The sequence below is a fragment of the Brachypodium distachyon genome, chromosome 1, assembly GCF_000005505.3.
Source record: "Brachypodium distachyon strain Bd21 chromosome 1, Brachypodium_distachyon_v3.0, whole genome shotgun sequence".
In the NCBI taxonomy this organism is placed as follows: Eukaryota; Viridiplantae; Streptophyta; class Magnoliopsida; order Poales; family Poaceae; genus Brachypodium; species Brachypodium distachyon.
Genome location: NC_016131.3, coordinates 5662541 through 5675760, shown reverse-complemented (window position 1 = coordinate 5675760; position 13220 = coordinate 5662541). Strand labels below are relative to the sequence as shown.

The window sequence follows — 13220 nt, the reverse complement described above, 5'->3', positions numbered from 1 at the left end:
CATTGCATGCTCACCGATTGGGTAATGGCAACCACTATTGTTTTTGGACACGGAATAATTTCCTTTCCATTACCCAACACACTCAGCTGAGTCGTTAGTGACAAAAGCATGTACTCTCTCGATCCAGTCACTTATTTTCAGACGGAGGAAGTACAAAGTTAAGGACATTGTCTGGTGACATACAGCTTTGGACTTGAGGCCTAGCCGTGCACCATGACCTTGTTACACGTTCTTGCCTTCCTGGGGACTACACAATATCAGCGGAACTAAAATTCAGCCTCTGTTTGTCTAGCCATGTTTGTACGCATGGCCTCGACATGTCTGTGCTTACTAAATGGCAGACCCGAACTGAAGAAAAGGTCACACCAATCACCAAGGGGAGCGACTTCATCCCTCGACCGCGCGCGGACCCAGTCCATGCACCGGAGCCGCACGTACAAAGTATACTTGACACACCTTCTCAAAGAAAAAGAATACTGAATACAAGATACACGTTCATCTGCATTATTCCCAGTCCATGGCGGCGGTGCAAGTCTGTCCGGTGAGGCGGTGACGCATTGCCCTCCAATAGTCCGATCTCCGTATACACGAGCAGACGATCACCTGAATAAACCAGAACGATCCCGTAGCCGCAGTGCGGTCTATTTTCGCCCCCATCTGATCCATTATTGCGTACCGGACTTTGTACCGATACTGCTGACTACTCTACTGTACTGCTCCGTAGGACCGTAGTCTATGTACCTAGTCGAGCCGACGGTAGGTAGACGTGGGCACAAGAGCGCGAGGCCGCGAGCCAAAACACAGGCTCTCTGGGAGCGCTCGGCGACGGCGTACGCGCGCACGCCTCCGCGCTGACACGTATTGGGGGCCAGGTACAGTTGTACCGCCACCTCCCTCTCACTTTTATCTCTGCTCGCCGCATTCGATTCGAAACCGAACGCCACAGCTCCAAAACTCTTGTACGCCTCGGGCTCTGCTCGATCGGTCGGCCGGCCGGTTCATGGTTTCCGCCGTTCATGGGACATGCCTTCCCTCTCCTTCCTCCGCTCCCTCTCCGAAAGGTGAGCTGGCCTGGCTTCCTCTCCGTGCGTTTAATGCGTGCCTCCTTCTCTCTGGGAACGGCGGCTCCCTTGATTTGGCGATTGATCGTGTGATGGGGTGTGCTGTTTTAATTTTGTGCTGGCAGTAGAAGGTTGCTCGTGCAGGCGCGCGATGGGGTCAAGCGGACGCTGGGCTCGTGCGGCGCGGGGCAGGACGGGGATGAGGAGTCCCAGGCCGGAAGGGGCGTCGCGTCGAGCAGCCTGCCTGCGGCGGCGATGGCGGGTCCCCCGGGCGAGTGCTACGCGTGCACGCAGCCCGGGGTGCCGGCGTTCCACTCCACGACGTGCGACCAGGTGCACTCGCCCGACTGGGACGCCGACGCCGGCTCGTCGCTAGTGCCCGTCCAGTCGCAGCAGGCCCACCCGGCGGCGGGTGCGGGGGCCGTGGCCGCCGCGCGGTGGCTGTTCGGCCCCGTGCTCGACCCGCGGAGCAAGCGCGTGCAGCGCTGGAACCGCTGGATCCTGCTGGGCCGGGCCGCGGCCCTGGCGGTGGACCCGCTCTTCTTCTACGCGCTCTCCATCGGCCGCGCGGGCCGGCCGTGCATGTACATGGACGCCGGCCTCGCCGCCGCCGTCACGGCGCTGCGGACCTGCGCCGACCTGGGGCACCTCGCCCACGTCCTCGTCCAGTTCCGCCTCGCCTACGTCTCCCGCGAGTCCCTCGTCGTCGGCTGCGGCAAGCTCGTCTGGGACCCGCGCGCCATCGCCGCGAACTACGCCCGCTCCCTCAAGGGCCTCTGGTTCGACCTCTTCGTTATCCTCCCAATCCCTCAGGTCAGTTCATTGCCCCAACCTCGAATTACTGCCATTTTTCACCATGGAAATCATGATTTGAAGCATCGATCCAAACCAAGTAATAAGTCTACACTACTCCCTCCAGCTTTGCATCGAACCGGCCACTAGAACGACATGCCTTGCCCAAGTAGGTGGGCAATCAAACGGACCAAAATTATAGGCGTGCCCCATATACCTGGTTTCGAGACACACCACAACGTCCTTGTCGGAAATGTTAAATTAGGGTACACATTGAGACACGCACATTTGCAGGTACCGCAGTGTCCACTAGCGAGTTCATGTGTAAAATTGCAGGTTACTACGTGCTAGCTATACTAGCTATTTATTGAATACTGATGCGTGGTAGGTGTTCATGTGTGTAGGGCAGTGTGAGGCTCTAGTCTCCAGCTTATACTGGAATGGTCCTGACCCGTCCCAGCGATGACGAGTTAGAGAATTCTGATCGAAATTAGTAGTAAGCGATAGAGACCGATGCGCTTACGGAATAAGTACGGATGGTTGGAGGCATAGAGCAATGATTGCTAGTAGTTTCAGAATATGACCGTGGATGCAATGGGGGAAATCCCATCATTGATGGAGGAAAATAAAAAGGAAAATGACGGTTCAATTATGCAGATCTACATGCACGGTGCTCATGGTACTCTGGTAGGGCGACTTCTTGCATGGTTAAGGTTTGCAGCGACCCAACGGATTGCAAGGAGACGAGCATTAAGAGTGTAGAATTGTGTTTTGTCATGCAGTCAGTGTAACAGATATTCTCATCTGTCCTCTATCTTATCATGTTGCCGGTGTTACAGTGGATTTGACCGCTTTCAGATCCTGCAGCTGATTTTTTGTTTTCTTTTGCTGACTATTCATGAGTCTTTGTCGCCAGATCATTCAGTCATTTTTAAAGCAGGAGTTAGCTTTTCTCGTATAATATATAAGTAATATTCATTCTCGTTTTGCATAATTGATGTTGTCATTTTAACGCTGGGCATTCAGCGTGTGTGGCGGTGCCTATTAGGATCTCCATGGCCACAAAACGATAGCTATGTCCTTCTCATTATTTATGTGACGATATGTATGAAAATGAAGAGGTGTTATTGTTCTAAAGAGACTGCTGAATAATCTGTATAATCTTTAGGTGTATCTTTTTTTCTGACATGGATTGAGTTCAATCAAATTTATCACGGAAAAATTCTGAACTCTTTTACATTACCCCTTTTTTTAACCCCAGTAAACTGATCAATCAAATTCTGCAGATCATCTTTTGGCTGGTCATACCAAAGTTAATCAGAGAAGAGCAAGTTAAAGTTATCATGACAATACTACTGCTCATATTCGTTTTGCAATTTCTCCCCAAGGTGTATCATAGTATTCATATCATGAGGAAAATGCAGAAGGTGACAGGTTACATCTTTGGAACAGTATGGTGGGGATTTGGTCTAAATCTTTTTGCCTATTTCATTGCTTCTCATGTGAGTATTCCCTCTCCCATAAGTCACTTCCAGAATGTATATCAAAATCATGCACAAGGAATCGTTGGTCATAGTTTTATGGACTGCAATTCTTTGCAATCATCGATATCTGGTTGTTAGTTTGGTCAATGATCTTTTGAATTTATTTACAACACACTTAGCAATATTATTTCTAAGTAAATCAAGGGAATGTCTAGAATATCTGCAAATAGTCGTGCTTAAGAAGCAACCATTGTTTCAAGAGGAAGTACCAAACTGTTGCTGATGATAATGGCAAATTGGAATAGTAATATATAGATGGTCTGTTATATTAAAGAAAAATAGCATTGCTCATATTATTGCTGAACAGGAAAACTGTCCCAGACGATCAGATCTATCATGTTGCTGCTGAATGCTGATTAAATGAAACCAAGCTGTTGGACTTTAGAAAAATCTTGAATTTACCTACCTTGAAATTGGTCGCCTGTAATTTCCTGACCTCAGAAGCTTAACAGATTCCTTTGTGGAATTTCATATAGCCACAGTTGGTACTAAATATAGGGATCATGCATGGTAAATTATTGTAGACAATGCTGGTTATTCACGACTTTCTACTATTCCCAGATTGCAGGTGGGTGTTGGTATGTTCTTGCGATTCAGCGTGTTGCCTCCTGCCTCCAAGCGGAATGCAAGAAAAACAATAATTGCAATTTAATGTCACTGGCCTGCTCCAAGGAAATGTGTTTTCACTTTCCTTGGTCATCAGATATGAGTGGATTAGCATGTGACACGAACTTAACTTCCTTTGGGCAACAAAACGTGCCGACCTGTCTAAGTGGCAATGGCGCCTATGCTTATGGAATCTACAAGGGAGCTCTTCCTGTTATCTCGAGCAATTCACTTGCTGTCAAAATTCTCTATCCTATATTTTGGGGCCTCATGACACTCAGGTAATTTAGTTAGTGAAATTAATATTACCTGCTTCTGACAGAGGGAGTTATTTCCAGACAGATACCTTAGTACCTGAATGTTGAGTGGCCATCTTGAGAATTGACAGATACCTTAGTACCTTAGTATCATTCTATTTGAAAATGCATATTCCTGGCAGTTATTTGTAAGCCAACAGTTCTGTTACATGGTTGTTGTATGCAGGGTAGCAATATTATTAGTTAATTCTAGGTTTTTACATTATTATTGTTTGCTCTACCACCATCTCACTTATATCTCATACGATTCGTATGCATCAACTGGCAGTACTTTTGGCAATGATCTTGAGCCGACGAGCAATTGGCTTGAGGTGATATTCAGCATCATCAATGTGCTCAGTGGGCTGATGCTCTTCACCTTACTGATTGGAAACATACAGGTGTGAAGTCTCAGCTATCCTTTTGTTGTTCCATTTTTACTGGAGCAAGCTATCTCCGTTGATAGTAACATGTTATGATTCTTTTTTTTCGCGGGGATGTGATAATTCTTTTTGCTGCAGGTCTTCTTGCACGCTGTCTTGGCGAGGAAGCGGAAGATGCAACTGCGGTTCCGGGACATGGAATGGTGGATGAGGAGGAGGCAACTGCCGTCCCGGCTGCGGCAGAGGGTCCGGAAGTACGAGCGCGAGCGCTGGGCGGCCATCACCGGAGACGAGGAGATGGAGATGATCAAGGACCTGCCCGAAGGGCTCCGGCGAGACATCAAGCGCTACCTCTGCCTCGAGCTGGTTAAACAGGTAATATTATCATGTTGTCAGATTTCACTTGAGACCGGTAGCTAAGGTCGGATAGATAGATGGACCTCAGCTCAGACGATCTCACGGCTGTCCCGTCCGATGCAGGTTCCTCTGTTCCATGGCATGGACGAGCTCATCCTGGACAACATCTGCGACAGGCTGCGGCCGCTGGTGTTCTGCAGCGGCGAGAAGGTGATCCGGGAGGGCGACCCGGTGCAGCGCATGGTGTTCATCCTGCAGGGGAAGCTCCGGAGCACGCAGCCGCTGACCAAGGGCGTGGTGGCGACGTGCGTGCTGGGCGCCGGCAGCTTCCTGGGCGACGAGCTCCTCTCCTGGTGCCTGCGGCGGCCGTTCGTGGACCGGCTGCCGGCGTCCTCGGCCACGTTCGAGTGCGTGGAGGCGGCGCAGGCCTTCTGCCTGGACGCCCCTGACCTGCGCTACATCACGGAGCACTTCCGGTACAAGTTCGCCAACGACAAGCTCAAGCGCACCGCAAGGTACTACTCGTCCAACTGGCGGACGTGGGCCGCCGTCAACGTGCAGCTCGCGTGGCGGAGGTACAGGGCCAGGACGATGGCCACGGCGGTGCTCCCGCCGCCCGGCATGGGCCCCGAGGACGGGGACCGCCGGCTCCGCCATTACGCAGCCATGTTCATGTCGCTCAGGCCGCACGACCACCTCGAGTAGGCCTGGGGGATTCATGCAGCCTGTGCGCGGAGAGGGACCATCGTTGTCGTGCTCTCTTGTGACAGGGCCGTATGGCTGTACGACGTGTACTGTATTTGTCAAGCTGTTCTGGGCCTTCTGGCGAGGCATTCGCATTCGATCATCATTTAAGGATTCATCAATAATGGAGGTGTATTTATTGGCTGGTTTCGTTGTTCGATTTTTATAGGGAGAATACTATAGCAATGCAAGTCGTAGAAAGATGGCCACAAGGCCCACAACAACCTCATCAACTCTCAAATGCCACACTGCCTTTGGAGTGATTTTGAGGGTCATAGGAAATTACACCTGGTCAATTGGCACCTTATATGCATGAAAAAAGAATTTGGTGGTCTTGGTATCCCTTGTCTTCACTCCCAGTGGCAACCAGATAGCCATTATGATCTTCCTGATCTCAGATCCCAAATCGGAGCAGCTGCATTAAGCCCACAAGACGCAGCTAAAGAACCATCTGGGTGAAAGCTAACTCCATATACACCTCTGTTATGCCACTCTTGGAGCAGAAGTTCCTTTCCAGTATGAACGTCCCACAGTCTCCAAGTCTTGTCAAAGCTAGCCGTGCCAAGGTACTTTCCAGATGGATGGAAAGCAAGGCGAGCAAGACGATCCAGGTGACCATCAAAAGACATTACAAGCGATCCACGAGGCAGTCGCTAAAAAGCAGTTATCAACCGGAGAAAAGGCAACATCGGTTGCGCGTTCTGTATGACCTTTCAGGGTTGCGATTTTTGTTATCTGTGGCACGCTCCATACTTTGATGATCCCGCTCCAGGAGCTTGTAGCGAGCATCGACGCGTCGCGGGAGAAGGAGCAGCCGGTGAGAGGGCGATCGTCTCCGACCACGCTGCGCTCGAGCGCGAACTCCCCCGCCTGCTTGACGGCAAGGCCAGCAGCCTCTGCCTCGGGGTCCTCGTCAGGGTCTCGGAGGCGGCGCTTGGCTCTCTCGACCCTGGCCTTAGCGAGGGGCAGTGAGTGCATCGCGATGTCGACGCGCGCCTGGAGAAATTCCTTGGTGCCCTCGGTGAAGAACGGGTACTGGATCTGCTCCGCCTCCTCCTCGGCGGCTCCCTGCTCGTCCTCCTGCGCGTGGAGGCGGTCGCGGCGATCCATCTCGCGCTCCCTGAAAGGCCACAGGATTTTGAGAGAGCTCCTTCGATTTGCTGTTTTTGGCAGCTCGTAGGATTGAACCCCTCGCAGAGTCGCCGCAGGCCGGCGAGAAAGAGAAAGAAAACTTGGTTCAAACAAAGTTTCGAATTCAATACGGTATGAATTTCGACTTCCAGACTATAAATACAGTAATTAAGTTCAATCTGAATCCGAAAGGATCCCGTGTTTGCTTTTTTTTTAAGGGGTAAAACCACTTTATTGCACTCTCACTTGCACATGAATACAAGTGGTATCAGGTACTCCTAAGTAACAACCACACACGACGACCGAAGGAGAGCGGCAAAGCCGTTTTAACTAAATTATGAGCATCAAAATTAAACACACGTTTTTCATGTCTAAAACGATCTCCTGGAACAGCTTCTTCCCTTCCTCAATATCCTTCGTGATAGCACTGCAATGGCAGAGATTCTCCATCTCCAAGTTCTTGATTACGGACCGGCAGTCAGAGGCAACACACAAGCAACTGAGATCACGGGCCAAAGCTAGAGCTTCATTGCACGCTAGGGCTTCAAGTGTCGCAGGGTCGGATAGACCTCGTATAGTAACCGACGAAGCTCCATGGAACCTCCCCTCGGGAGTTCTACAAACGGCCGCGATGGCACCCCCAGCGCCAGACCGGGAAATGGCCGCATCCACATTGATTTTAAAGCAGCCACTCGGCGGTGGCAACCAGCACGGCACCTACGCTTTAGATCGTCGAACAGTTATCATTTGTGCAGTACCGGCTCCATCCTCCGAAGCTACTTCGGTCATTGAGAGGTCTTCCAGGAAACGTTGAATGAAAGCGAAAGTGGACAGCGGAGACTGGTATTTCTCTTCATGGATCGCGTTCCTCCCAGCCCACCAAATCGCCCACAATGTTGTTAAGATTACCGCGAACTCATACTTCGAGGTGGATTCCATCAAAGTAAACAACCAAACCTTGGCATCCGGGCAGGTGTTCAAGATCACATGCTCCGTCAGTTGTTCATCTAGCAGTGCCCACACACACTTGCCATAGTGCAGTAGATCAGAGCATGACGCCATGTATCCTCCGCAGCCTGACAAATCTGACAGAGATTAGTTTGTGCCATATTCCTGTGATGCCGCACAGATTCTGTTGGAATAGAGTTCTTGGTCAGCCACCAAGCAAACACCTTCAGCTTTGCAGGCACTGTTTCCAGAGCAGTCCATTGCATCCGTGCGCCATTGCATCCCTTCCTGGACAGTGGCTTTGCCTTTCTTTTTCCGTTCTCTCTTTTTCTTGTTTTGAGGCCGTTGGGACTCATCTTTTGTTGCTTTCGTTTGTACTTGCGCTTCTTAATGAAAATGACACGTTGCTCAGCGTGTTTGAGAAAAAAAAAAGCGCAGTCCATTGCTTTTGAGCACCTGCAACGTCCGAGCCACCCGCCCGGTGCTCAATCCATGTGTTTGCTAAAAAAGGAACTCATGCGTGCAATGCCCTTTTAGGCGAACAGCCTTTTTTTTTCCATAGAGCAGGACATCCAATTCGAAAGTGGGCCGTCGGTTGCATGATCGTACTCGCCCCCCTGGGCCGGCTCGTATGGGCCACCTGACACTATCGGCCAATCGCGGCTTTTCTTTCTTGTGGAAGGAGCAAGAGCAGTTTGACGCTGAAAAAACATGAAGCGGCAGGTCGGCAGCTTCTTCTCTTTTTTTTAGAACCACGGCAGGTCGGCAGCTAGGCAAGTAGGCAACCAGAAGCCGCGAGAGAGACGGCCCAACTCAGAGCTCAACTCTTTTCCGGATAAGCACACTCCAGATGGCAGAGGCAATGGAAGTCGACGCGCTCGCCGGCGGCGGAGAGAGGCCGTCGGACAAGGAGCTGTTCCTCGCCGCAGAATCTGGCGATGCCGCCCCGTTCTCCTCCCGCGACCCCGCGTCCCTCGCCGCAGCCCTCTCTCTCCGCAACGAGGACGGCCGCTCCCTCCTTCACGTCGCCGCCGCCTCCGGCCACCCCAAGGCAACCGCCGTGGCTTCTCTGGGCAATTGCCCTCAAATCTGCTCGGCCGACGGGTTTAGGGTTTGGACGCTTTTTTTATTATGGCTGTCTGATGGTGTAGGTGGTCACCGCGCTTGTGTCGGCAGGGGGTGACGCTGCGGCGAGCGCGTTGAACGGGAAGGATGAGGAGGGGTGGGCGCCGATTCATTCGGTGGCCAGCAGCGGGAACGCTCAGATCCTCGAGATCCTGCTCGATCACGGTACGAGAGCTTAAAGTTGCGTTCGCGTGAAACCATACTGTCTGCTGAAAGTTCTATGATTAGTTGGTGAAATGGGTGTAGGGTGAGTTCTTAGCTTCAATTGACACTGTTTGCACGGTTTATTTCTGCCACGTGAGGTAATTAGCAGGGTTACAAAAATGTGAGCATCATGTTTTCTGTGAAATTGGAGATCATGGTCTTGCCCCCTGGAAATTCCTAATAGCGCGATTTGGCTGATTTGTTGTTACTTTAAAGACTGAGTGGTTCTAGATGAACGGTGGTTCCATGATTTTGGTTGGGTATGATAAAGTACTGTGCAGCTGGTGAAGGTTAATTGCACAGGGTGGTTATGTTGGAATTGTCCGTGTTGTTTGCAGTTCATCATGAGCCATACATTATGTTCATGTAACATATAATGTCTTAAAACTGATTTCAGGCCACTAGTTGCTTTAGTAAGCCTGCAAAATTTCAAACTAATGTTGCTCTTTGGTAGTGCTGTGAGCTTATTATTTATGTGCTTCTTATTTTTCTCTGAGGCAAAATTTGTCATGAATAATTGAATATCTCTGCAGGTTGCTGATGTCCTGTTCTTGATTATTATTCAGTACTTGTTCTATCATATGCTGCTACAGTCTGTATATCTTGCAAGAAAATGCAGAGCTGACATTCATGCCAAGAATAGGATTGATTTAGCGAGGAGTGTTACTTGTTAATTTCTGAATAAGTTCACTAGTGAACTCTTACCCTTTGGAGAAGTGAACTTCCCTGCAGGCTGTGGTACTGCAGAGCACATTGGCCTGTCTAGGTCTCAGTTTTTGTTTGAAAATCCCTTGTGTAAGGCAACCATAAGCGCCCGATTTCTTTTATGTTCAGAATTGAAGAACCCAAGCTAGTTTTGTTGGTCTTTCTTGCCTGTTTGTGTGTTGTGTTTTCATGTGCGTTCTAACAGCTGCCCTGCTTATATGAGTCTAAGCTTGATTTCTCTGGTTGAATCTTACATACCAGTCTAAGCTTGATCATTTTGTAATTTCATGCTAACTGACATAATTATGAATGAATTTATTATACCAGGGGCAGATGTTGACTTGACTACTGATGCTGGCCGAACTGCTCTTCATTATGCTGCTAGTAAAGGGCGGCTTAACATTGCTGAGACACTGATAGCTCATCGTGCAAATGTCAACAAGAAAGATAAGGTTTGTGAACTTCCAATGATCATTTGAATCTGAGTTTCTTGTATACTTCTGTGCTCATGGTTGGCTGTGAAGATTCAAACCCATAAAGAGAATGAAATGTTATATATATGGAAGGGTGTGGTATGACTATAAACATAAAGGTGGTCAGTGAAAATAAACTAAAACTGAATGTTTTACACTAGAAGTGTTTTCTTGTGGACACTTCAGAAAAAATATTCCTGTCCTCTAAATTCTGTTTGAAAATAAAAGGTGACTATTGTGTACATATCCATCTTTTTTTTTGCGAGAACTATTGTGTACATATCCATCTATATGTACTAATGCTCTGTGGAATCCTATTTGGGCATAGAAGGTGACTATTCTGTAGACATCCATCTATATCTACGAATGCTAACTCAAATTTCAAGTCTTAATGTTCAGGCACATTAGTTTCCATGAAATATGTCTGCTCCACAATTTTATACATCTTCAAGCACCGCATTTGAAGTTTTTGGCAGACATGTGAATGTTAACTGTTTTTTGTCAGTTTGGCTGCACACCTTTACATAGAGCTGCAAGTACTGGAAATGCTGAGCTTTGTGAATACCTGATTGAGGAAGGGGCAGATGTTGATGCAGTTGACAAGATTGGACAATCACCTCTAATGCATGCTGTTATATGCGAGGACAAAGGGGTAATTACATAATTTATTTTACTTTCTCGCACCACCTCATTGATATTCATAGATTATCTGATGCTCTTTCAAATCATTCCAGACTTCATGCTTTTTTTGTATTTATTTGTATGTGTTGCATGGTAAGATACACCTTGATTGCCTACTTATGTCATAGTTCAAATCCATGACAAGAATGTTGGTATTTTCCACCGACTTGATGTTGAACTGTGTAGACTTCTTAGGTCATCATTTGTGGACCATCGGCATCCAAAAGTCAAGGAATAATCCTGACATGTTCCAAAAATCGCCACATACTTTGATCGATTATCCTATTATTTAGTAAATGGATGTGGGTTGATCATTTTACTGATTATTGTCTTATAATCTCTTTCTAGGTTGCCCTTTTGCTAATTAGACATGGTGCTGATGTTGACATTGAGGATAAGGAAGGCTATACCGTCCTTGGTCGAGCATCTGATGGATTCAGACCTGCGCTGATTGATGCAGCCAAGGCAATGCTTGAAGGCTGAGTCCAATTTGTGCTGCCTTAAGGTGAAAGAAAGATGGGAGAACATCTGGATAGAAACTTTGTCCTTCAAAAACAAGTCTGTTGCATATTCCTGGCATACGTTAACTTTCCCCATCTAGAATCAGATTGACCAGCTCGATTTTCATAGTTTTATAGTTTTGGACAAATAAAACCCCGGTTCCATCGCTCTGCCGATTGAACTTGTTCAGTCAGAGGTTGTAAAATCTCTGTCAATTATCTATACTGTCTCACATTCGTATGCCATAGGTTATAGTTGTACTAGAGATGATAGTTTTTAACCAAGTTCACTGAACATTAATGGACCCCGTTCCTTGACGCCAGTACTTCCTCTGGTTCGGTATAGAAGGCACATTTTCAAAATCCTAAGATTAGATTTGGCTACTGTTGTCACGCTTGTTAGCTGGATGCTGTGGGAACACAGAAATGGCATCGTCTTCGACAAGAAAGCCCCTAATCAGACAAGGGCCACATTTCAACCTTTTGTAAGCGGATCTTTTGTGCTGATCTGGAGTAGAACTGGAGGGAGTAATTCTTACTATACCACATTTCAAGTGAAGTATGTAGCCTTGAGAAGGTTTCTAGCTCCACGTTTCACGGCAGTAATGCAGCCAGCTAGGGAAAGTTGCCGAGCTCTCTCTATTTTCCCCTTGTTTTTATTTTTACTTTTAGAAAGATTTGAATTAGCGACAGTCTGCTCACCCTCGTTGAGAACTTGAGATCACCTCTTAAGTTGCTAGAAAATTATCAGCACTGTATATAGTGTCGTATCACGATCTTTTTTTCCATTATTTGATTTGTCCGATGTATATTTTGAGAAATTTATTATTCTATACGTAAAATTAGAGAGTTATGATGGCAAAAATATTTAATCAACTCGCGACGATAAAGAAAGAACATTAGCGATTTACGGACATTTAGCTTCTTCTTTTTTAGCGATACGGACATTTAGCTAGTCATTCTTTAGAAGATTTTTGTGCGGCAGGGAACCCATTTGCTGTCATCGACAGCACGATATCCACTTTGCTGTACGAACGTAGATCGCGCCGCACTATAAGCTCAAATTGCAGCCGTGTTTCCTTCCATTGCACTCACATGATCAGTACTACTACTTCGAGTAATTTTCGCGTCAACTGCCGCCCTGGCGCGTTTATTGCAAAGTATCGTACCCGAATCCCAGCATCGCTCATTTGTCTTGTATTACTGCGTTGCTTGACGGTGACGCTAAGCTGCACGGAGTTCTTCGCGCTACACGCCGTCGCCTACACCATTCCAGCGTGTAGTCCGAGTCCAGTCCGACCAGATTTGGACACCAGGGCTCTCACGGGAACCAAACCGGGCTCCTTTGGCGCGAGCGGCTGCAACCAACTTTGGAAGCATTCGAATTTTAGGCAGGGTTCGGTTTCAACTACGGGAACGCTATGCGCATGCCTTCCGGGAATTTCCCTTGACTACCCAGACGCCTTCCTCTACCTACTCCTCTCAACATGCAAGCATGCCACATCATCAGGTCCACCACTTTGCCATGCAAACCATGCCATCTCATCAAGTCATGCATGACTTTCTTTTTTCAAGCCATGCATGTATTCATTTACAATTTTTGCATTTAATTATCAATTCAAACATGTCACCTCATCAATTAATTCATGTACTCACTTCATCCTGAAATA

The 13220-nt window shown here is 47.9% G+C and overlaps 2 protein-coding genes and 1 pseudogene across 3 annotated transcripts; 2 read left to right on the top strand and 1 right to left on the bottom strand.

The window, feature by feature from the left end:
- The first annotated feature begins 768 nt into the window (after positions 1 to 768).
- LOC100830976 (cyclic nucleotide-gated ion channel 2) lies at positions 769 to 5941 on the top strand. Of its 2 annotated transcripts, none has more exons than XM_010231316.3 (7): positions 769 to 1061; positions 1190 to 1874; positions 3140 to 3355; positions 3959 to 4284; positions 4589 to 4700; positions 4821 to 5057; positions 5163 to 5941. In XM_010231316.3, the coding sequence occupies exons 1-7, from the start codon at positions 1024 to 1026 to the stop codon at positions 5742 to 5744; spliced, it is 2196 nt and encodes a 731-aa protein (XP_010229618.1). In that variant the 5' UTR covers positions 769 to 1023; the 3' UTR covers positions 5745 to 5941. The 2 variants fall into 2 exon arrangements, with proteins under 2 accessions (XP_010229618.1, XP_010229614.1); XM_010231312.3 differs by having other exon boundaries at positions 770 to 1061; positions 1187 to 1874.
- Positions 5942 to 6148: 207 nt separating this feature from the next.
- Positions 6149 to 7278, bottom strand: LOC100845130 (annotated as a pseudogene).
- Positions 7279 to 8619: 1341 nt separating this feature from the next.
- On the top strand, positions 8620 to 11913 carry LOC100820844 (26S proteasome non-ATPase regulatory subunit 10). Its single transcript, XM_003559142.4, has 5 exons — positions 8620 to 8913; positions 9014 to 9152; positions 10224 to 10348; positions 10875 to 11021; positions 11399 to 11913. The coding sequence occupies exons 1-5, from the start codon at positions 8713 to 8715 to the stop codon at positions 11531 to 11533; spliced, it is 747 nt and encodes a 248-aa protein (XP_003559190.1). The 5' UTR covers positions 8620 to 8712; the 3' UTR covers positions 11534 to 11913.
- The last annotated feature ends 1307 nt before the right edge of the window (positions 11914 to 13220 follow it).

What these genes read in the sequence shown, in the direction of transcription:
- LOC100830976 (XM_010231312.3), top strand. Translation starts at nt 1,024, where the DNA reads ATGCCTTCCCTCTCCTTCCTCCGCTCCCTCTCCGAAAG. An exon ending in TTATCCTCCCAATCCCTCAG is followed by an intron (nt 1,875 to 3,139) that starts GTCAGTTCATTG and finishes CAAATTCTGCAG; the next exon opens with ATCATCTTTTGGCTGGTCAT. An exon ending in CCTATTTCATTGCTTCTCAT is followed by an intron (nt 3,356 to 3,958) that starts GTGAGTATTCCC and finishes TACTATTCCCAG; the next exon opens with ATTGCAGGTGGGTGTTGGTA.
- LOC100820844 (XM_003559142.4), top strand. Translation starts at nt 8,713, where the DNA reads ATGGCAGAGGCAATGGAAGTCGACGCGCTCGCCGGCGGCGGAGAGAGG. An exon ending in CCGCCTCCGGCCACCCCAAG is followed by an intron (nt 8,914 to 9,013) that starts GCAACCGCCGTG and finishes CTGATGGTGTAG; the next exon opens with GTGGTCACCGCGCTTGTGTC. An exon ending in TTATATGCGAGGACAAAGGG is followed by an intron (nt 11,022 to 11,398) that starts GTAATTACATAA and finishes ATCTCTTTCTAG; the next exon opens with GTTGCCCTTTTGCTAATTAG.